The sequence below is a fragment of the Micropterus salmoides genome, unplaced genomic scaffold, assembly GCF_014851395.1.
Source record: "Micropterus salmoides isolate LMB-PRFRI ecotype aquatic unplaced genomic scaffold, ASM1485139v1 Ms_hic_scaffold_2, whole genome shotgun sequence".
NCBI lineage: Eukaryota > Metazoa > Chordata > Actinopteri > Centrarchiformes > Centrarchidae > Micropterus > Micropterus salmoides.
The window spans coordinates 20,226,447-20,249,278 of record NW_024041150.1 but is presented as its reverse complement, the minus strand read 5'-3'; the positions used below and the strand labels follow the sequence as shown (position 1 = coordinate 20,249,278).

Genomic DNA, 22,832 nt, shown 5'->3' with positions numbered 1-22,832 from the left:
CACCTGCTGTTCATACAAGGTATGACAACAAACTGACCGTTTCCTATCCTCTCTCCTTGTCTTACCTGTCTCAAGAAGAAGGAAGGAAAAACAGAAAAGAGAAGAAAAAGAAGGGAAGACAACATTTAACATGTGGCGCTAATGTCCTTTCTCCTTTTTGCTACCAGTTTGGTGGATGTTTAACAGGTCTTACCACAAATCAATTAAAAATACCTTACTGACTATTGTCATGCTCAGTAAGACAGCATAATGTGTGTGTGTTTACACTTGCATGCCTGGTGTGTCTCGTCCCACCCTCTCCTTATCAGCCTCAACATCTGCCAAAAGGAAATCTTACATAACTGTTGTGTAACATAGGTTCTGCCTTCCATGTCTATTTACATTTGTTTCACCTTTCATACCGTCTGCAAAGTCCCTTTCAAAAAATCCAGAAGAAGAATATCAGCTGGAAACCTAGCATAAGCCAAGCCAAAACAGGTATTGCCATGAATGTCTGTCTGTATGTCCATTTATTCATTTTGTCAACTGCTCTTTCTAAGGTCAAGAATAAAGAATGAAACTCAACTTTTAAGCTAACACAGATAAGAAGTCTTACACTCTATCTGCTTAGGAATACCATGTCATATGATTTAAAGCACAAGTACAAGTACAACAGTGTAAAAGAACAATTTAGAGATACTTGTACCTTACTTGAGTATTTCTATTTTCTGCCACTCCGTCACACTTATGAGGCAAATGTTGTACTTTTTACTCCACTACATTTATTTGACTGCTAAAGAGACATGTAACATGGCATATTAAGATTTTACATTCAAAACATATGATGTATTTATAAAATATAAAAGATTCATTATTATATAGGCCTATTAAACAACCCAACACTATATAAAGTAGCTAAAGATAGCTCCACCTCAATTAGCAACACTAAAATGTGGCTTACACATTTAGATTAGTACATCTGTAATAGTGTTCAATAATGCATTATATAATGTAGCCTACCTCTTAAAGGGACCATTCTGCTGCATAATAAGCACTTTCACTTTTAATAATTAAAGTACAATCTGGTGATATAACTTTAATACTTTTACTTATATTATGTTTTGAAAGCAGTACTTTTACTTGTAATGGAGCATTAATAAACTGTGGAATTACTACTTTCACGTAAGTGTGGGATCTGAACCCCTCCACATGGAAACAGATGAATAGAAATACTGCCCGATAACTGCCCGCTGCGCCTCTACGCTGCACACTACGGTAAGCCGGTGAGACAAACAAAGCCCCAGCCCAGTCCTAGCTCGCAACAGTGACGTCAGCGCGCAGCGGCGGTGTAGTGACGCGCGGCGATTGGGTGAGCGCGGTGCTAAACTGTGTTGTACAGTGAAAAGCCAAGATACCGACAACAAAAACAACAGCTGCGGCCGCATGGGGTAAACTAAAGACACATTCGCACTTTTCAGGACCACGCGATACACATTTCGGGTAAGGAAACCTATTAATAATCGTTTTTTTTTACACGCTTCGTTAGCTAATACAGCCCTTCAGCTGCTTCCGCCCTGTAGTAAGTTTCTTTTGTCCTCTTCAGTCAACAACAACATAAACAGCGAGTCAGTCAGTGTTTGACCGGAGAAGAAGGTGTGTTGGTTGATTTAATTACAGTGTACAACAAGTCTTTAATGGTATAAAATATGGGTCTAAGGCGTCAAAACAAGTCGGATATGTCCCAGGTTGTTACACTGAATACCTTTGGACTGGCTAATATGAGGGACGGCAACGCGAAACAGATAGCCTGCTGGGTGTGTTAGATAGGGGCAGCATCAGCCATACAATGGATGATGCCATTTTATGATTCTTGAATAATTAGCTAATGTGCTGCTTGACAGTAAAATGGTAGCACAGGTACCATGTAGCCACTTGTTTTGCACCTTACTCTTCTCAATAACGGATAAAAAGGAACAAATTGTTTTGGTCATTTCATTTGTATGGACTCATGCCTTATGTCCGTTTACTACCTCTCCCACACAGGTCAAGTGCAGGGCTACACTGACTATATAGAAACTCTTATACATTGAATTGAGTACACTATGTGCATCTCACTTATGGACACTTCCATGTCTGCAATACACAGTTATTTATTTTATTTTTGCTGCGTCCCTGTTTCTAATATTTGTTCAATCTTACTTCTCCAGATGCCACTATGGAAGCACACTTCACCATTTCCGACAGCGAGTCAGAGCCATCGGAGGAGGTAGAGGAAGGGGAAAATAACAAATCATCAATCGCAGAAGAGCAGAAGGTTGTTCATCGCCACACCCTCAACCTGCCTGAGCTCAGAATGGCAGGTAGGAAATTTCAAAGAATTGTGGGAAAGGGGGGAATTAAAGAACTGCTGCAACATTAAGCAGAACATTTGGGAACAGGGCCACAGAAGATGCCACTAGCCAAAGTAGGTTTGAGTATCCCTAACCACAACCTGCACCAGATGAGATTACTTTTCTGTCTGTTAATGGCAGGATTCACACTTCTGTCACAAAAATCCCTGTCAAACAGAAATAAAAACAGAGTTTGTTGTATTTCCACAGTGAATGCAGCTGCATGCTCAACAAAATAAAATTGTTAACCAAGATCCCCAAATATTTTGTAGAAACATAATGCAATATCCTATTACATTTTCTGCTGCATCCAATTTTTGAACAAAGAAAGGGGGGAAAAAACATTGCATGAAACCACTCAGTCTAACATGACTTTTTTCTTTGTATTGCCATTTCTTAGCTTTCTCTCTTATGCCTCCATTTTGCAGAATTGGAAACTGGTCTTTCTCACATAGGTTTTACTTTTGATGCACTCTAGGACATTAAAATGAGATTGTATCGTTAGGTCATTAAAATGTAAGTTAACCTATTTTGCATTTAGATTATCTCTAGCTCTATTCAAAGCAGTAGTTTGTCTCTCCTGTGTAGGGACCGGTCGAATCAGGCTGAACTCAGAGTCCCACGCTTACACGGTCTCCAGAGATGAGGAACTCCAGGCAAGGGGGGAAGACTTGGCTGGTACGCCCACTGAGGGAGCTCCATTCAGGGGACGGTCCAAATCAGCTCCTCCTGTCTTGTGGGCAGCCAAGAAATATGGCCAGCAGCTCCGAAGGATGAGCGATGAGTTTGACAGCCTGCTTGATAGAGGGGTGAGAATGAGGGTGAAGGTGATGAGATTAGATTTGTTTATGGTAAAGGAAAAGGATCGTGTAATGCCGGGATGTGCGACGTGCTAGAATGACTTTGGGAACATTTTTAACTTTACACTCTGTCTCATGCAGGAAATGAAGAGGGTGAGGAGTGCTGGGAACGCTAAACAGATGCACCACTCTAAAAGCTGGTGGAGCTACCTCTTTAGTCACCAGGAGATCGAGGGAGAGAACAGCCACCACGAAAACCACACACACCGCACTGAGTAGGCACCAGGAGAGGAGAAGGGAGTGCTACAGGGTTTGAGAAACGGAGGAGTCGATGGGATGAGCAGAAAGCATTGCGGAAGCCACGAGTACAAATGTGACGAGAGCAATGAGAGCTCCACTGAGAAGCAACGGAAGAAAGGTTGGTTTTGAACAAAAAGATAAAGATCCAAACAAAAAAGGCATGGCCAAGTGGACGGCTGAGTGTCCCGTCCTAGTCACGTCATTTTTATATATCATTGGTAACTACATTTAAATTTTAAAATTGTATTTGTGTTGGTTGTGATGTTAATGGTATTGTTGGGTGACGCACTGTGAAAGTCAGTCAGGCATAAGGATAACCCTACAGAATGAAGAAAATGATGGGCCAGAGAGGAGAGATGATCTCTTGAAAACAGAAGAAGAAAGACGAGCATATAAGTGGATTTGAAGTGTGAAAGTTAAAAGATGCTCACCATGTCAGTCGCCTCTCCTGTCAGCACTATGCAATGTACTGTAGATGGAGAGATAGATGTACTGAAATCACTCAAAACACCCGAGGCCACCTTGAATGCTGTTAGATTTTCCTTCCTTGTTTTCTTAAGAAAATCACTGATGCCAGTGTGAAACACAAGCTAATGGAGATCATTGTAATTGTGTTCCAAACTGATCCGCAGGCAACAACGGAAGGGGTATAAAAAGGAAGGATTTTTTAAAGTGTTCAAATTGGGCCTTCATTCAGCTTCCTGTTCTGCTACCTGCAAGCCAGTACTATTTCTAACAGCTGTACTCGACTATCATTAACTGCTTTATATCTCAAATTTATAAAGACAAGAACAATCTTAATGTACAAGGACAATCTGCAGAAATAATATCTTTTGTAAAACTTCAGGATTAGATTATAGCCGAAGAAAATCACATTAAACGTACATATAAAAGCACAAACCAATATGAATCTATCTTTTTAAAGCCTTGGATGGGCAAAAAAAACAAAAAAAGACTTTGAAATTTTTATATGTAAATATTTTGTTAATATTTTATCAAATGACTGGGACAGTCGGTGGTTAAGCGAGATATTTAGCCAGAAGTTCCTATTTTATGAAGTTACCGTGCTCTTTGATAAGTTTGGCCACCCTAGCAATAGGCAGTGAACAATCCATGGCTGTTGTGGTAAATGTAATGTGCGTGTTTAAAGATGTGGGTGGGGATGAATTAACTGCTGTACAGGGAGACAACACGCTAGCCTTTGGCCCCATTTGCTCAGTAGCCAGTGCATATAGAAGATGGATTTAGCGAGTCTTGTCACATTTAAACACAGGTGTAAGGGATTTAAACCTTATTTTCCCCAACTATTTGCAACGTTTTGGTTTTTTAGGAAAATCAGTTTCCAGTCCTGTTGGATATTTATAATTTATAAAAGGTCTAGGTGTACTGATCTGATGCCAGATTTGTTATGTATGTATTATATTCAGGCATTTTAGGATTACTTGGCTCTTACTACACAGAATATGACCTTTTTATGGAAGTAATTACTCTTCATATTAGTGATTCTAAAGTAAGATCAGCACCTCTACATGGCTTGGTAAATATGATTAGGCTATTTGAGACTTGTTGATCCATACGTGATTAATGAAAATGGTAATAGGCTTGTTCTACGTGTGTCTTATTCTCTTCCTCTTCGACTTGTAGGGTTGAGTTGTGAAGTGCTCGGGTGTGCAGGCTAAGGGGCTGCGTTTGTTTTGTCTTTGAACTGAAACCTTTTCTTAAACGTGGCTGTAGACAATTTTTAAATCAGAGAATTCTCGACAATCTAGAAAGGCACCACCCTTTTTCAAGCTTCATCCAACTCTGCCGTGTGTTTAGCACCATATGCATCACCCTGACTGTGTTAAGATGAACTTATAGAAACATTGATGACCCTTTTTAAAATGAATTGGTATCTGGTATAAAGCTCCCAACACATTTAATACTGTTAGACTCAGTGGGGACATTTAAACGACTTACTCCTTTAAAAAAAAAGAAGTAACGCCAACATTTTATGGTATCAGATTTCTCACACACACACTTGAATATGTACATGTTGTTAAGAGCTTGAGGCCAGATGTGAATGCTTCACTCTCTGGAAAATAAAGTTCAGCTGGAGTATAATATTGTTATGAACTGCCTTGAACATGCTGTTACCTGTTATGTGGCACCACATAGCCAGCACTGTTTACCAAACTACCGCCTTAAAACTTTGCAGCTTGCTGTCGCATATTACGCTCACGAATAAAAGCACAATGTGAAGGTGCGTTTGCTGTCACAACTGTGAGAAAAAAAAACTTTATTAATGGCTAACACTGATTTTAGCTGGAAAAGCCAAGTCAGAAGATGTCGTGGTTTTTGGCTTTTAAACATGTGTAACAGTGAACACACCCCAGAGGAAAAACATGCCTGGGCACCTGGAGTTTTGCAACCATCCTTGGTATTACTTGAATCTGGAGATGTGTATGAAGAAAATTGAATTAAAATATTTACTTCTTTTTTTGTTGGATTCTTTTTTTTATTTTTTTTAAATGACTTTTGTAAATGTATTTTCTCTACAGCTGTGAAACTTCTGGTAAATGCTGTCCTGAATAAATCATTTAAGAGTGGTTTTAAAGTGACTGTTTAATTCATGGCCAATTCAAACAGGAAAGCTGGAACAAACTTCACTTTGTAAAAGTATGATTAAAGAACAGTATGAGGCAACAAAGAATATGGAACTACTCTTAAAATCCTGGCACACTGACAGATTTGTATACAACAGGGAAAATGTGGTTAGTATGTATGTACTGCCTGAAAAGGCTCTCAGTGTTTCATGGGATATGGGTCACATTAAACAGGGAAAACCTATTAGCCAATGTTACTTGAACTCTCACATATCTCATTTAACTAAATCCTCAATACATTATCCTATTTACCACATGAAATCTGCTGGCAACCCAGGAAAAAAAAAAATCAGCTGAACACAATTTCCAGCTTTTTCTGGTGGTTTCCCACCACCACATTATTGACAGGCAGAACTGAAAAACAGCGGCATTAAAGATGCATCAGGGAAGATGATTGAAGTTTGTTCCACTAGTGGTCTATCAAACTACTTCTGATGGATCCCAGCAGTACTTGTGAGCACAGTCCAAAGCTGTCAGTCTGTCCATGTCTGTGTCACTCAGTGCAAAGTCAAAAAGCCTGGCATTGTCCTTTATTCTGTCTGGATTTGACGACTTTGGCAGCACCGGGACGCCCTGCTGCACAGCCCAGCGCAACAGGACCTGGAGAGGAACAAAAAAGACCTAAGTGTTTTTTCTAATATTAGATGTTGAACAATGAGTAGGTGAGGCTGGCCCTAAAAAGACATTAATCAAGATGTTTTGTGTGTGTGTTTACCTGTGCAGGTGTTCGTTCACAGTTCTTTGCCACCTCCATGACCACAGGGTCAGTGATCAGCTCTCCTTTCCCTAATGAGGAGTAGGCTTGAAAACATACCCCATACTCCTCACACACACTCCTCAGCTCCGTCTGGCACAGCCGTGGGTGAAATTCTACCTGTCGAAGAATAACTATGTTGGTATATTCAAGTACCATTATGTACATTAAAAGTTATCTATCCTCCTTTCACTCATGCAATCTACCTGTAGCACCGCAGGAGGGATCTTGCAGCTCTGTATCAGTTCTCTCATGTGCGCTGGTGTGTAGTTGGACACTCCTATGGCCTTCAGCTTCCCCTGGGCATGCAGCTCCTCCAGTGTGGCCCAACTCTGAGCTCGGTTGCCTGGAATCAAAAATTAATTAGGGCCTCATTGTCAGTGTTACTCAAGTACAATTACACAGTGGAGGAGGAAAGTGAGAAGACAGCTTGAATCTTATTTCTTAATTAGTGGAGCACTTATTTATAAAACACTCGATACCCCTGGCAAAAGCAAAGTCAAACATATAACAACATATATGTACTTACAGGCCGTACATACAGGGTTATGTTTTCAGTGATTATTTGATACACGAAGGCAAACATTCACTTAATATGAACTGTTTACCTGGGTTGCGTTGGTCAGCCACTACCAGACCCTGTGTGCCCGGCCAGTGGATCAGGTAGAGGTCAATGTAACCCAAGTCCAGCTGTGACAGACTGTTGAGAGCTCCTTCCAAGGCCCTCTCACCCTGATCCTTGGGGCCCAGCTTACTGCAGAGAGAAAGAGAGAGAGGATTGTTGAGAACGGCAGACTGTGCTTCAGTGCCTCCATATGGCCTCTAAAAAAAACATCTGATGTGATCAATATGTGTATCTTCCAGCTGTATTCAAGACGACGTGTATGTTATGCATAAAATAGCTGGAACTAAAGATTGTGCTATATGAGGCGTAACGCTGCAGGTCACTTATTTACTGACATGCCCGTGCTGTTTTGAAAGGTACTGTATAGGGGCTCATGCACTGTATATCACCTGGTTATGAACACATCCTCTCTGGTTAAGCCATGTTTAGGCAGGAGCTCCTTCAGGGCTCGGCCCAGGTCAGCTTCGTTTCGGTAGACAGCTGCACTGTCAAAGGCCCGATAACCAGCAAGCAGCGCTGCGTCCACAGCCCGGTAGACCTCTTCAGGACTCAACAACTTGTAGGTCCCCAAACCCAGGAGGGGCATCTGAACCCCTGTATTCAGGAGAACGGACGTAGTAGTGGAGGAGGAGTGTGAGGAGGAAGAAGAGGAGGACATCTGATCTTAAAGGCACTTCTTCTTTGTACAGTGTTTGGACTATTTGGTCTAGAATAGAATAGAATAGAATAGCCTTTATTGTCATTGCATTGTCAAAAACCACACAACAGAATTTGGAGTCCAACACTGTTAAAGAGGGAGAGAGTAGAGATGCATCATTTGTATCGGGCGATAAAGGCTTTAAAGTTAAATATTGGTATCGGCCTTCAATAAACATTTTTCGCCTATATATCGCAGGCCAATCAGGTGACACTTTAATTATGTGCACAAGACGAGAGTATGTCTGCAGTGTGGAGGTTTTATGAAGTGTCCAAAACAGATAGCAAAGTTGCTAACTGCAATGATTGCTCGGTGTCATGTGAGAAGGAGCCAAATCACATTCTTTAAACTCTACTAATCAAATTGCCCATCTTATGAGCCATCAAGCAATCATGATGATGAATTCGTGAAGACCAAAGAGAAACGTGCACCAGCGGGAATAAAAGCAGTAGCTGTAGTTTTCTTGTTTTGCCCAGTGAACGTGTACATTTTGAAAAGTGTTGTGTGAGTGGGCCATCACGATAAGAGTAGGCATAATGATAAGATAATTCCACTACAGGAGAGACTTGATATTCATCTGCAATTACAGTATGTGGGGAAAAAATATGATATCAGTATCTGCAATCAGCCAAAATGAGTTGAAAATATCCACATATCGGCCAAAATCCAACATCGTGCATCCCTAGGAGAGAGAGCTAAGTAAGACATAAATTGAGGGTTTCTAGGGTAGTAAATATTAACATGGTTGTATTGGGACTGGTATACTGCACTGGGTGGAGAAGCGGAAAGGTTACACTGATTTCTCCAGGTTCTCCACAACTATTTTCAACCAGTTTCATTACAGAGGAAGGTCATGGTGTTGTAATGTAGTAAATGAGTACCAATGGTGCTACAGTACTGAACCGTTGACAGGTCACAATGCTACTAGTTGTGCAATGAGGCAGTGGATGTGACAGTGAGTGCAAACACTGTATGACACAGACTCTCAGAACGCTGCAACGTCACAATGCACCATAAAGTATTAAAATTGTTACAATTTGCAGTGCCGGACCGATGGTACGTCGCACTGATGTAGAAACATTGTGACGATGACGCAGCGTTAAAACGCTGGAACGTCACAATGCAGTGAGTACAATGATTGCAGTGGGTCAAACAAAGAACCTACAACGATGTAGTTTTAGAACATGTTCCACTGTTACAGTCATGAGAACAAACATTGCAGGGATGCAATGTTAGAAACTTGGAAATCTATAATGGCGTACTATTCGCTGAGACGTAGATACGTTATGTTAAGGCTGGGTAGGAACGTCATTGAATGCTGATGCCACGGTAAAAGATCATACATATTTTCGTCTCACCTTTTGGACCTTTTCAGTTGAATTCTTTAGAGGGAGAGATGCATAAATAGAAACCGACCTGTCGCCTATTCACATACTAAAGAAAAAGTGTCAATGAAAGATAATGTCACGAGTAATAAAAAGCTAATTAAACATTACTTCTAACTTTAACCGTTGGACAGAAGACTATTTACAACGGCTCCTTCCCGCTACACGTGGTCAGCTGACAGTCATGTGAGTGACGGTTTTTGCCGTCACCATAGTGACACCTGCTCTGAAGCCGCTGACTGGAAGAAGATCTAGCTAATCAAAGAAGGCCAAGAGCCCGGAAGGCGGGAACTCGTCCTGTTCAGCGAATCCGATGATCTCGAGGCATTTCATTGACGTCCCGGTTTTAACTGTTGACTTCCTGCTGGAGGGCGAAGTTTCCCCCCAATTTCATGTTCACCATCCTCTGTAGACATTACGGTAACTTGAAGGGCGAGCAAGAGACGCACACCTACACAAATTATTCTTCATTTTCATGTTTTAATTACTATTTAACGTGTGTTCTCTCTACAGCTGTAAAACGTCTGATTTGCTTTCCTGAATAAATTATTAAAAAGTTGTGTTAAAGTGAGTTTCTTGTGTAATTCTTTAAAATTATGCAGGACAGAGGACACTTTGAAAATGTATCTTTTTCGCTGAAAATGTGTAGTACTTCATAGACATTACTTTGTAAAAACATGATTAAATAACTAAATAAATGAGGCAACAAAGTATATGAATATGGAACTAGTCTAAACAAATTTGTAGACCACTGGGAAAATGACGATGTTTGTTCCACTAGTGGTCTATCACAACACTTCTGATGGATCCCAGCAGTACTTGTGCCCACAGTCCAAAGCTGTCAGTCCGTCCATGTCTGTGTCATTGTCCTTTATTCTGTCTGGATTTGATGACTTGGGGAGCACTGGGATGACCTGCTGCATAGCCCAGCGCAACAGGATCTTGAGAGGAACAAAAGACCTAAGTGTTTGTGCTACAAATGTAATTTATTGAACATTGACGTAATATGAACTGTTTACCTGGGTTGCGTTGGTCAGCCACTACCAGACCCTGCGCACAGCCAGTGGATCAGGTAGAGGTCAATGTAACACATGTCCAGCTGTGACAGACTGTTGAGAGCTCCTTCCATGGCCCTCTTACCCTGATCCTCGGGGCCCAGCTTACTGCAGAGAGAAAGAGGGAGAAGATTGTTGAGACAGCTACACTGTGCTTTTGAGAATCAAACCTGACTGAGATTCAGTGCCTCCACATGGAACAAAATCATGTCATGTGGGTATAACAATAAGGCCATTATAGACAAGTAATGTTACTTTCACACAGCCACAACAATCAGATCAAGAAAACATTTTATGTAAATAACAAAAACACATCCTCTCTGTTAAAGCCACGTTTAGGCAGGAGCTCCTTCAGGGCTCGGCCCAAGTCAGCTTTGTTCCGGTGGACAGCAAGCAGCGCTGCGTCAACAGCCCAGTAGACATCTTCAGGACTCAACAACTTGTAGGTCCACAAACCCAGGAGGGACAGCTGAACCCCTGAATTTAGGAGGACAGATGATGTAGTGGAGGAGGAGGAAGAGGAGGACTTGTTTTTGTATGGACTATTTCGTCTATCCAGTACTGTTAAAGAGTGAGAGAGAGTTGAGTGAGACATAAATGTCAGACTTTTAATGTGAAGATGAAACCATATTATCATCTTGTTGCTGTTGTTTACATTCACCCCAGACACAAATTCAAAAAATGCTTAAAAAGCATCAACCTATATTGTACAGAGAGGTAAGTTAACAACTACTTTGCCTGCTGTCATGTGTATATGTGTGCCATGAAGTTTCATTAAAAGCATTTTTAAACAAAAGAGAATTTTTTTTACAACTACTCCTTTCTGCCGCACGTGGTCATCTGATAGTCACGTGACTGTTTGGCGGCGTACCGTCATAGTAACACCAGAGCAGCTAGGCGGGAGGTTGCGCTGCCCTCCGACTCTGAGGCAAGTGAAGCTTTTGATTGACTGTGGGCCTGCTGCTGGATGGTGAAGTTTGATGTGAGGCTTGTTAGACGACCTGCCAATTTCATGCTCTTCGTTTTCTTTAGACATGGTCATTTTAAGAGAGAGGGAGCCAAGAGTTTTTATGCGGGAAGGCAGGTGACTTTAGCTTAAATTTAGCAAGCAGCAAGCAGTTTCACTCTTCTGTATATTGGACGCCCTGTGAACCAAAAAGACCACCAATTAATCTGTTTGTTTGATTTTGTTGCCCAAACCAGTTTAGGTCAGCCATGCCACTGCAGGCCTTCTCCTTCCCTGTCCACGAAACTCGATGCTTCAAAGCTGGTAGTTTCATCTACAAGTTCAGGATCAGAGGAGGCAGCAGCTACAGGCAAGACAGACAATGGCCTCATATTTATGCCTAATGTTTATTCTTCCTTCCTCTAATGTTCTGCCTTTTGGTGAGAGCAAGAAGTACAATATGAGAGCAAGACAAGACCAGAAAAACTGTTCTACAGTAGAAGTACTGCACATTAAATTATTACAAACAAGAGGAAGAGCTAATGAGATACCAACACACATATCAGCTCTAGTGTGTTTCTGGGCGCAACCAGGTGGCCATCTATGTTGCCTATAGGAAGATTAGGGTACCACCAAGATAGAGATGACTAGCCTGAGAAAAAAGGGTTTTGAGACTAAATCTAAAACAGAAACTAGGCTCTTAGAGCAACTGCAGACGTGAGTCATTGTTTGTAGTTTTTCATTCTTTAGATCTCTCCCCATTATTAGTTCCTTCTCTTTTTTCACTCTTCATTTCTTGTCTTGAAAGCAGTGCACACAACACAAGCTCAAAATCCCTAAGACAAACATACCAGTAAGAGGAAGAGTATTGATCGATGCTGCCTCCACTCACAGTTTCCTTCCATTCTTCGCTTTGCTTTTTCTCCTGAAGATAAAATTCTCCAAAGCATTGCAAAATGTTCTGCAGCCTTTAAAGTAGTCGGGGAGACGGCTGAGCTTCAGGCAAGAGAGGAAACATTGATTGGTTTTCTCCATTTTAACTCCAACACTGCTGCCTATAATGGCCCCACTATTACATGTTCTGGTGTGTGTTTCCAGTTTGCTCTGACATTTCGTTTCATCTGCTAAAACAGGCCCCTCAGGATCTCTCTGCCTTTATTCAGAGATAACGTCCTAGAATAAGAGTCCTAACAGATCCTGGATGCCTTAAAGCCATATTTCCTTGTGACTAAAGAAGACTCTCAATGCTCAGCAGCATTGCAACATTATGTATTCTTGCTTTTGACCTTGGTGCTCAACAGTTAAATCTGTTTAAAGCATCCACTGATGTACACATTGCCTTGTACTCTAATCAGCTTTACAACATTTGAAAAATTAGCAAAACCTCAACTGCTAATACTGTATAACAACATCTTTTAAGACACAAATGTGTTGTGAACACAGTATAATGTGTACAATGTATTTTATCAGTGGAGAGGAGGTTATGGGAGGAAGCTGCTTCAATCAGGAACTGGAGGTAATTATGGATACTGCTCGCCTGCTGTGTTGACACGCTGTCATTCACACTATTCTTTATTAAATTAATTGTGTACGTTATTTCTCTCTATTTAATTCTGTCTCTCTTTCTTACTCTTCTCTGATTTCAGGAAATTATCAGAACTGTTCTCGGCAACCTGGACGCCCTCCAACCCTTTTCTAGTACCCACTTCATTGTCTTCCCTTGTATCCTTTACATCTATTTGTCTGTTAGATGTTGACCTATTCCTCTATTCTCCACTATATACTGTAAATCTCTCCACTGCAGTTCCAGCCTTCATGGTACATGGGCATGAGGTCACGCAGATGCGCACCAGCTTTCACCAATAGTATTGTTACATCATACATCTGTGTTTTATGTAGTAAATTGTAAAGAGTAAGGGAATAAGACAAAGTGGGGATCTAATGTAGAGCGGCATAGGTGTCATTTACACTGGGGACGCTGGGGAAATGTCCCCACCACTTTCTGAAATGGCTGATTTTGTCACTTTTTTAAAGCAAAAAAAAACATTTTGAAATATAGCTTGCAGTTAAATAGCAAATGAAAATGCTTTTAGAAAGATTTATTTGCACATTAAGAAAACATACAGTGCAATTAAAATATAGAAGAAACAAATGTGCATTGTCCAGGAAAAGTAACTTGAGCTAAAAACAAAAAAACAAGCTACTGGTTATAAAATAACCCAAAAATGTGCAGCACCAATCAGTAACTTTAAAAACTTCTTGTTGCCTCAGCAGGGATGATATTACATGAGAAAAGTTGATAGAGAAAAGTTGAAGAGCTGCACTGACTTATATTCTATTATATTATATATTTTGAAATGTCACTTACCACCTGAATTTTGTGTTTCCTTTTACATAAATAAAAACATTTCCAGCATAAATTGGTGCAGAAACATTCACCAGAATGCAGGAAATGAAGTGTTTAATGATCAAAATTTCATGGGGGAGGTCCCCCCAGACCCCCCGCTTATTTATCTCAGCATTGAGGATATCTTTAAAACACAGTTTAACGATGTTTTGTCTCGTTCTCAACCTATTGTTGCGTATCGTGATGTCTCGCGAGCTTAGTGTCTCTTCTCACCCCTATGTCCCCACCACTTTTCAACACAAAGTGAAGCCCTTGTAGAGCGGAAACAGTTAGTCAATTAATCAATTAGTTGTCAGCTATTAAATTAATTGTCAACTATTTTGATAAGCAATTAATCGCTTTTAAACGTCCAAATTCTCTGATTTCAGTTTCTTAAATATGAATATTTTGTGGTTTCTTTACTCTGTGACAGAAAAACTGAATGTATTTGGGTTGTGGACAAAACAAGACATTTGAGCATGTCACCTTTGGTTTTGGGAAACACTGATTGTCATTTTTCACAGTTTTCTGGATCTAACAACTAATTGATTAATAATTGTTAAAATAATTGTTATTTGCAGACATAATCTAAAGGAAAGAGGGTCACAGCTAATATTCAGTGCTTTAGGGCACGGTACTTTAGCAGCTAAGTGTCCTGTCTTTAAACCACTGTACTGAAAAATACAGACCAAAGAATATTGCTACTGATTGTGCACTTGCTAAATGCTTGTTAACTAGAAGTTCACTGTGTTTAATTAACTGTAACTACCAGATAAGAAGCGGTGGGAGGGAGCGTCTAAGGTAATGTGCAGAAATGGCGAGAGAAGGCTGAGAGTCTACCCGTTTGTTCTTATCCTCTACCTGGAGAAAAACGTGCTGAATGGTGAGCATGAACACGCATGAGCAAAAGCTCACAGTTGTTGTGATGATAGAGTATTCACAAAATACATCTTGTGCTTGCAAAGCATTACATTATCAGTACAAAGACATGTTACGTTATCAGTACAAAGACATTACTAGATACTGTAGTAATTAAGGTTACGGACTGAAAATTTTGTTCTAAGAAAAGTCACTCTTCCTGACAAGTGCTAAAACATCAGTCACTCTTTAAGTAAATTGTGATTCATCTTTATAAAGAGCTTCAACGGCTTGTGCAAAGCCCGATATGACCCGATATTCTTCACCTGCAGATGAAGAGTGGATACAGGGTGGAGGGGCTGTGCCTTTTTCAGGGCCCGTGTTCATAGAAAAGAAAGAGCTTGTCCTGATTAACTGAGCGTGTACATGCAGGTGTCTTTTTCTGTGTAAAACAGTGGTCAGGCCTGTAAAAGGAAGGTACTCTTCAGGCATGTTAATGTCTCATGTTCTTTGTTTCTCTTGTTTCAGAAAAGCAAGCAGAGAAGACGTTGAGCCCAGTGAGTTGTTCTGTTATTCACGTAAAACGAAGTAAGAATACAGGCTACAGTGTGTAGTATGTCCAGAGTTGTACATTGTGGAGATAAATACAATGTGCGTCTTTCAAAATAACACTGCAATACAACAACACCTCAGAATGCAGCGCCAGACATTATTATTGGCAAGGCAACTTTATTTATATAGCACAATTCATACTCCAGGGCAGTTCAATGTGCTGTACAGGGTATAAAAATCTACAAACAAAAGTATAGTGTAGGTAATAAAAAGTAGTAGAGGCAGGTATTACAAGACATTAAAATAATTTAGTATAAAGTCAAAGAATGAATGAATAAATACAATCATATTAAGGCTATTTAAAAGCAAAGCTAAGAAGATGTAACCTTTTCTTGGAGTAGATTTGACATCAGTTGTGCCGTTTTTCCATAATAATCGTTTGCAGTTTGTTGCAGAGCAGATATATTGTACACCCACAGTTGTGTACAAGTGATCTAATATCCACCCCATGCCATGTGTTATACAGTACATCACTGTGTGTTCTCTAGGAGAAAGAGGTCGCACAGCGATTCCCCTCTGTTTGTGAGCCAGAGTCAAAGCGCTGTAAAAGACATTCACCACTAGAGGAGGCCATAGTAAAGGACTTAATCAATGACTTGGAGGCTGAAAGTGAGGTTTCTGTGGATGGGTGAGTGCTGTAGAGCTAATCTATAGGTCACATTTAACCTTAAGAAAACACAAATCTGTTTTTCTCTTACAGTGTTCCAAGAAAGAAGCTTAGAAAAGAAACTACAATTTGATTAAACCTGTGACCCTATTTCTTATTCCTTATTTTTATTTAGTTAGAGCTGTACAGAACAGCAACATTGTGGTCACAGAGGCTCTCATGTGAATCATGTTTTTAAGAGTGTGTGTGTGTGCGTGTGCACGTGCATGTGTGTGTCTGGCTATAAGTCAGTTATAAGTTGATTCGCCATTGTCTCTACTAGGGTACGTATATCGTTAGACAATATAAATATAAATTGTCACAGATTTCCCCGTACCATTTATACTTATGCTAACTATCCATTGAATATCTTTGTGTCTAAGGGCACTGTGGGCATGTGTTGCAAACCAATCAAATTAAAAGTGGATTTATGTATTTTATTTTGCATCACAAACTTCAAAAACAAACATTCCTATTGTTGTATCCATCAAGTTTCTACATTGATTTAGCAGAAAATGTATAACAAATACATTTTGCAGTATAACATTACATATAGTGATTTTAGAGAGGTTGCTAAATGAGGTCTCTGGATTGGCTCTGGGATAAGAAAGTGAAGGATGCATAAAGCTCTCTCTCTTTCACCAGTATACTGTATAATGTAAGAATTACATTGTCTTTGTATCACCACATCTTAATGATAAAACTGGCAGGTACGTTTTTGTGACAGTAGCAACACAGCAGGCATTATTGGCTTCATCATAGATTACAGTGTGCTGTAAGGTTTATTGACAAAAAGTATGCATGGGTGCATCGATTTGCAAAGCTGTCATTGATTATTTTCCTTATTCCTCGTCAGTGTGAACAGTATGTATTGTTATAAGGGTGGTGATATGGATAATATTAGATTAGATAATGTGCCGAAGATGATGGGAGCAATAATAGAAAGCTTGTTCACTCATCGTCCACACACACACACACACACACACAAACACAAACCTGTATACACATAGTGTAGAGATGACAATAAGTGCTCTTATTCATAAAATCACTAAGACATCCATTCTGACAACTGCCCTGTTTCACACACACACACACGCTCCAGTGATTCTTGCAGTTATGAAACAAGACAAAATAGGCGAACGGGCGCCACCTCAATCACACTGACAGTCAGATCAGTGGGGCGAAAATTATTATTTAAAATGCGCACACTCACACACACAAACAAGGTCTTGCCCTCCACCTAGTTTATATGTAACTTGAATAAACAGAATTGTCTCCATCTTTTAGAGCTGAGGAGCACACACTCAGATGCACAAACTGTGTAAACATCCAGCAAACAGCAGGGCCTCAAGCATCATTACCAGTTCACAGGAAACCAAATTTCAGTGAGCAATTCTCGCTGAATTATGTACACCACATTGACCATTACAATTACATGTCCTTACAAAGGTGCTACACATAAGAGGTACAAGTCCACACACACTGGCAGCACACGGCACCTTCTAGTCTCAGAGGCTTCCTAGATGATGCCCTGGAGAGACAGGTGGTTTGTTTTTGTGTTAAACCTGCTGGAAAAATGGGAGTAGAAAAAGAACAAGTGTGGACATAGAACGGACAATGACAGCTTGTACATTTGTTCTCAACACATTTTTTTTTTGCATTGATTGTTCTACTCAGCAAAAAGTCATCTTTTTGGACTCCTACTCCAGAAGACAGTTCTGCTCTTGTATCCACTCTTTCTCTTTCTCCTCGAGGGTCTGCTGGCTCTCACGTAGGTCCCTGAGGTGACAGCTGGTTAGTGTCTGCACATTCAGCATCCTGCTGAGCCAGAAACATCTCCTCAGACTTCTTCTTTCTCCCTTACTAGAGTTTGCTCTCACTTTTCAAACTCTGAGGCAGGCCTCTTCTGCAGTGTTTCAGCTGCTTGTCATTGTCGCTTATTTGTCTGCTAAGGGCCCCATATTGTGGATTATTTGGTTCTGTTGAGTAAAAGGCCTCCTTTTCCCTTTGACAGGCCTTCAGTTATGTCTGCACCACTATGAATTTTAGATCACTGGAGCTGAGGCTCTGAGTGCTGTAGCCTGTTGCTGGATTCTTATGTCCCTCTGCAGCTGACGCTCATTCAAGTCAGCTGAATACAGTAATATTTAAGCCACTGATCAGCCTATGTAGTTTCTCCTGTCTGCTCTGCACTGTAAGATTATAAATATTTTCGACGACGTCTAGCTCATGCTGCTGTTGGAGGCTGAATGAGCTTCTTTTAAGTCGCTTTGTCACAAAGTGTCTGTTAAAAGACTGTAATGTATTCGATAAGGTGCACCCTGTTGTGACAGCCATGCAATCACACTTGTCAACAAAGAGCATCTAAGAGAGAAATGTTGGTGTTAGTTAGGTAAAAGTTAGGCGTTTTAATTCACTTAGATGTAACTAAAGGCCTTTGGAGGCCTGCACTGTGAGGCAGGACACCCACCAATTTAAATACAAAACAGTGACATTGACAGATGAGCACTGATTTTCATTATATGGTAGACCCTATTCCTATATAGCAGTGGTTGACAATAGGCGGCCTGATTGCTTTGATAGCAGAAAAATATATAACTTAAATAAATTGCAGCAATGCTTCATGTTGAGTTTACGGAGAGCTTTTACTTTGAAAAGTTCTGAAGGACATTCAAAAGAGTCTCTGGCTTGATTGACACACCTCTGAAAAAATGTCTGGAAACGTGTGATTGGATTCGCCTGAATTTCCTCAGGGAAAAGAAAATAAGCGTCCATAGGTTTATGAATGCGGATCAAACGCCGGGACATGCACACACTGCAGCACATGCTTTATTGTGAGCATGTGCAAAAGGGTCCTTATAATCAATTTTTAACAAGGGAGAAATAAAAAGTCTGCAGGATGTTGGGGTCGATCATAGAACTCACCCAACGGGAGTCCTGCACTCTACTGACCGAGCTAAACATGCAAGTATCTAAGGGTTTGAAATAATTTGACTATGCTCTGGCCCGCCATGTAACGGCTTGAAAAAATTTTTGTGTTTTGTGAGATTTGGCACACACCACTGTCGTTAGTAAGGACACCTGTACATGTGCTTTTGGTTTGATTAAATTACTTATGTTAAAAAACTAGCGGGTCGCCAACATTTCTAACACACCAAACTTCCGGCAGCCTCTTGCTTGGTCACTGTCTCTTTCTCTTCTTAATTTCCTCCGTCAACCTCCTCTTCTGACTCTTTGCCCTCTGCTATTAGCTAACGTTACGTCAATAGAGGCTGCTGACCCCCGTTTATGTTGCCTGCTCCCCTGCTCCGGCATGACACCAGCACAGCTCCTCACCAGCTGTTATTTTATGGTAGAAAAGTTACATGATGTTGCTCGGAATTTGGGTGGCAAGCTAACCAACAAAGCTAGACAGCAACTTACCCAAGTGCACATAAATAACAGTACAGATGACCGAGTGTGTTATCTAGTAAGGTTGCTATTATCAACTCAAGTTCAAAAAATCTGATTTTGCTCGAGTCAACAACTTTTAAGTTAGCTACGACTTTCAAGTCAGCTACGAAGTTATAACTGACTAGTCCAACAGCAAGGAGGCCAGCTCGGCATCTGTTCTGCATCCTGACAGCTCTTTCAGCTCACGCCGGTCTTGTCTCTTGTGAACGGTTCAGCCTGCTCTGGGGATCCCTGAATCTTCTAGCAGAGGGTAAGAGCTAGGTGGAGAATGTGAGTTGGATCAGGTACTGTTTTCTGTGCCAGTCTGATAACAGACTGCTCATAGATTGTTTGGGGGGACAAGCATTTCATAACCCTCATGTTGGGTATCCTGGTTCTCTGATGACTACATAAACATAAGAATCAAGAACAAAATTTTACTCACTTGAACAACAGTAATTGCTCTGTTCTTGGTTGTGTCCCACTTTCTCAGGCTGCATGTGGACAATCCTCGTGCAGGGAGAGAGGTCAAGGAAGGTCCAGGACATGCTGACAAGGTGATCCTTTTCTTTGACTGGTTACCTGGTTTGTCGCTCAAATGCCAAATGAATTTGAGCCCAAAGTTGTTTAGAATTAATTGATTGATCAGTCTCATAGCACGCTTTGGTTTCCTCTCTACCACATCTATAAACACACACACTTGTAGCATCACAGTCTTTATTGTTGCCCCAGGCTAACATTAGTGCAGACAGGTAGGATAACAAGTGTGATTAAGGGTAATAATAGCATTACATCAGACAGGGAGTACATGTTTCTGTGTGATTGTGTGTATGTGAGAGAATGTGTGTTTCTGGTGATGTGCTTCAGTTTGATTAGCAACAAAGTCCCAAAATTACCCTCCGCCCCACTCTCCTTCCCTCTATGGCCCTTCATCTCATCTAATCCTTTTGGTTTTTCATACACTTGTCCACGCTGACTTCCTTCTCTAGCTTACCTTTTTCCCCTTACATTTGTTTCAAGTGGAAAAAATGATTTGTCAGCCCATTGCTTTAAAATGGATTAACTTTGAACAATGAAGGTGATCATTAAGCATATGTTTTGATTGCACAAACAAATTCAAGACAAATGTAGTCAAAAGATGAAGAAAAAATGTTGGGTTTCCAATTCAAGCTCAAAAGCCACTTTGACACTGAAGCAAATGGAAGAGTCCAATTGACCGAAGCTAAGCCCCACCACTCATAGTTATTGTTGCTGCCCCAATCAAGTTTTCCATTCTAGCAAGGCACGTATGCAGTTTATAATGATGTCAGTGAGATTTACAGTCGGTCCTCCACTTTAGGTGGAAGCAGGCTTCTCATAGTCACGAGCGTCGATTTTACTGTCTGAAATGAAAACCACCATTAGCATATTTTATTAGCTAGCTAACTAACATCATCTCTCTGGTTGAGTTTTTTACCCTTTTCCTTACCCTCATGCTCCTGTAAAAGACACAACTCTTCAAACTCTTTTCATATGGATTATTGCTGTTACCAAAGCCCATGCACACCGCTTCAAAATGTGGAGAAATCCAAAGCTTTGCAAAGCTATGATTGGACCATTGCCGTTCTGTGGAAACGTAGCATGGATGCATTATTAGAACCCAAAGATGGCGCCTATTCAGTCCAATGAGAAGATGATGTCACCAGTTCAAGACGGCAGCACTGTATCCGGGATATTTTGTACATTGTTGTTCAGTGGGAGGAAGCAAAGATGCGTCGTCAATCTTTATATACGGTCTATGGGTCTGAGGGGTGAGCAAACAGTCAGTTCAATTACGTTTGTATTACTGTAAAAAAGATTTCATATTCTGTTCTATTTTCACTATTATTTTATTTAATTCTCTCTCATAGAAAGGGACCAAGAGGTTTGAGGAACCCCAGCAGACATCCGGTGTCAGCACAGGAAGTGGGACTTCAGGTGAAGTGCATTCTGGGACAACACAGGACATGGGGGAGGAGGAGGGCGATGAGGAGGGAGACAATGCAGAGTCTGTCTCTGGGACACCTGTGGAGCCAGGGATTCTGACTCGACTGGCAAGGTTGGTATGACGGCACAGCGGGCAGTGAGGTAGAGGAGGTAGCCAGGTTCAGAGCAGTCACACCAGCAGTAAACAGTTTCTCGCTAGCATGCCACAAGCAAAAGCTGTCAAATTAACAACAGATCACTAAATCTACACACAGCGATGGTAAAATCTATATTTGTGGAGATGATAGTGACGTAACTGTCTTATTTGCAGATCTGACTGACTTTTACACCCACAGGAGAAACAAGAGCTAATTGGTACTTTACATCTGAAAGACTAAAGTTGTCAGAGATTAAAATGGATCGGGGAAATCCAGCTATTATAAACACAGAAATTACAATATTTCTGTGTCTGTTGAGACAAGCTGAGACGCCAGATGTCCTTAGGCACATAAAAGACTGACAAAGGCGTCTCCGCGTTGAAAGAGCATGCCAAACAACCTTACAAATGCTCTTTTAAGGTAACAATGATAAACAGTAGCAGCCTTGTTGGAGGAGCCCACAGTTGCATTAATCCTATGTGCAGTTTGTTAACAAAAGCAAACTGTAAATGTCTCTGTCTCCCACTTTGCAGCCATATCTTCCCCCTGTCCTTGTTCTTCAGAGACACCTGAGAGCCGTGGCAGAGAGACAGGAGAGGAAACTCACTGGGGTTTGTTTTGGTTAAAGTTCTGCAGTGCAAATAGAAAAGTGTTTCAGTATTTCATAGATTTGTTTTTTGATCTTTTATATTAATGTCATTAATAACATTACATTAATTTATTTAAAAACTATTGCCACTGAGCTCCAAGGTCTGTTTTTTACTTCAGGATTTTTTATTGTAGCTCTTAATTGATACCATTAGCAAATAAATATTGTTCTTATTCCATTGAGGTTGTTTTTGTGATTTTATGTTTTATATTGTTCCGTTATGGATGGAGACTTTGCCTTGCCCATTATTGTTGTTATAGCTCCACATGCAGTAACTGGATGTTTTTCATACTGTACAGTTCTCTTCTTACCACAGAGACTTCTGTGACTTCATATATGTTTATTCGGCTTTCATTAGCAAAACAAACAAAAGAGCAGCATGTCCTTCATATCTCTGTTTCCCATCTTAAATGCTGCTACATTTATCTTTGTGTTCATGATCTGTGACCCCATGCTGTTCAGTGCAAGACAACACATCACAAGTCCTTGCATCGGCACCTCTGTCCCTTCACCTGTTCTGTAATCATGCTGCGTTAATCATGATTTTTCTGTTTTAATGCAGTCTTGGGGT

The 22,832-nt window shown here is 40.7% G+C and overlaps 3 protein-coding genes across 7 annotated transcripts; 2 read left to right on the top strand and 1 right to left on the bottom strand.

The window, feature by feature from the left end:
- The first annotated feature begins 1,311 nt into the window (after window positions 1-1,311).
- Window positions 1,312-6,057, top strand: badb (BCL2 associated agonist of cell death b). Of its 2 annotated transcripts, none has more exons than XM_038730646.1 (4): window positions 1,312-1,479; window positions 2,187-2,339; window positions 2,958-3,178; window positions 3,311-6,057. In XM_038730646.1, the coding sequence occupies exons 2-4, from the start codon at window positions 2,195-2,197 to the stop codon at window positions 3,446-3,448; spliced, it is 504 nt and encodes a 167-aa protein (XP_038586574.1). In that variant the 5' UTR covers window positions 1,312-1,479; window positions 2,187-2,194; the 3' UTR covers window positions 3,449-6,057. The 2 variants fall into 2 exon arrangements, with proteins under 2 accessions (XP_038586574.1, XP_038586573.1); XM_038730645.1 differs by having other exon boundaries at window positions 2,940-3,178.
- Window positions 6,055-9,762, bottom strand: zgc:101765 (uncharacterized protein LOC450036 homolog). 2 transcript variants are annotated; one of them, XM_038730640.1, is made up of 6 exons: window positions 9,549-9,762; window positions 7,883-8,199; window positions 7,477-7,622; window positions 7,075-7,214; window positions 6,830-6,988; window positions 6,055-6,714 (listed from the first exon to the last, which is right to left on the bottom strand). In XM_038730640.1, the coding sequence occupies exons 2-6, from the start codon at window positions 8,149-8,151 to the stop codon at window positions 6,535-6,537; spliced, it is 894 nt and encodes a 297-aa protein (XP_038586568.1). In that variant the 5' UTR covers window positions 8,152-8,199; window positions 9,549-9,762; the 3' UTR covers window positions 6,055-6,534. The 2 variants fall into 2 exon arrangements, with proteins under 2 accessions (XP_038586568.1, XP_038586569.1); XM_038730641.1 differs by having other exon boundaries at window positions 7,883-8,087; window positions 9,549-9,761.
- Window positions 9,763-11,555: 1,793 nt separating this feature from the next.
- LOC119911742 (membrane-anchored junction protein) lies at window positions 11,556-22,441 on the top strand. 3 transcript variants are annotated; one of them, XM_038730643.1, is made up of 10 exons: window positions 11,556-11,612; window positions 11,834-11,946; window positions 13,047-13,092; window positions 13,223-13,298; window positions 14,735-14,845; window positions 15,349-15,377; window positions 15,921-16,060; window positions 20,004-20,067; window positions 21,400-21,587; window positions 22,146-22,441. In XM_038730643.1, the coding sequence occupies exons 1-10, from the start codon at window positions 11,598-11,600 to the stop codon at window positions 22,183-22,185; spliced, it is 822 nt and encodes a 273-aa protein (XP_038586571.1). In that variant the 5' UTR covers window positions 11,556-11,597; the 3' UTR covers window positions 22,186-22,441. The 3 variants fall into 3 exon arrangements, with proteins under 3 accessions (XP_038586571.1, XP_038586572.1, XP_038586570.1); XM_038730644.1 differs by lacking the exon at window positions 11,556-11,612 and adding an exon at window positions 11,629-11,710; XM_038730642.1 differs by lacking the exon at window positions 11,556-11,612 and adding an exon at window positions 11,649-11,714.
- Window positions 22,442-22,832: the final 391 nt, after the last annotated feature.

Excerpts from the sequence above, each read along its gene's own strand:
- badb (XM_038730645.1), top strand. The coding sequence starts at position 2,195 with ATGGAAGCACACTTCACCATTTCCGACAGCGAGTCAGAGCCATCGGAG. Across the intron at positions 2,340-2,939 it reads GCCTGAGCTCAGAATGGCAG|TTTGTCTCTCCTGTGTAGGG; the intron begins GTAGGAAATTTC and ends TCAAAGCAGTAG. Across the intron at positions 3,179-3,310 it reads ACAGCCTGCTTGATAGAGGG|GAAATGAAGAGGGTGAGGAG; the intron begins GTGAGAATGAGG and ends TGTCTCATGCAG.
- zgc:101765 (XM_038730640.1), bottom strand. The coding sequence starts at position 8,151 with ATGTCCTCCTCTTCTTCCTCCTCACACTCCTCCTCCACTACTACGTCC. Across the intron at positions 7,623-7,882 it reads GAGGATGTGTTCATAACCAG|TAAGCTGGGCCCCAAGGATC; the intron begins GTGATATACAGT and ends TTCTCTCTGCAG. Across the intron at positions 6,715-6,829 it reads GTGAACGAACACCTGCACAG|GTCCTGTTGCGCTGGGCTGT; the intron begins GTAAACACACAC and ends GTTCCTCTCCAG.
- LOC119911742 (XM_038730643.1), top strand. Across the intron at positions 11,947-13,046 it reads AGAGGAGGCAGCAGCTACAG|TGGAGAGGAGGTTATGGGAG; the intron begins GCAAGACAGACA and ends GTATTTTATCAG. Across the intron at positions 21,588-22,145 it reads ATTCTGACTCGACTGGCAAG|CCATATCTTCCCCCTGTCCT; the intron begins GTTGGTATGACG and ends CCCACTTTGCAG.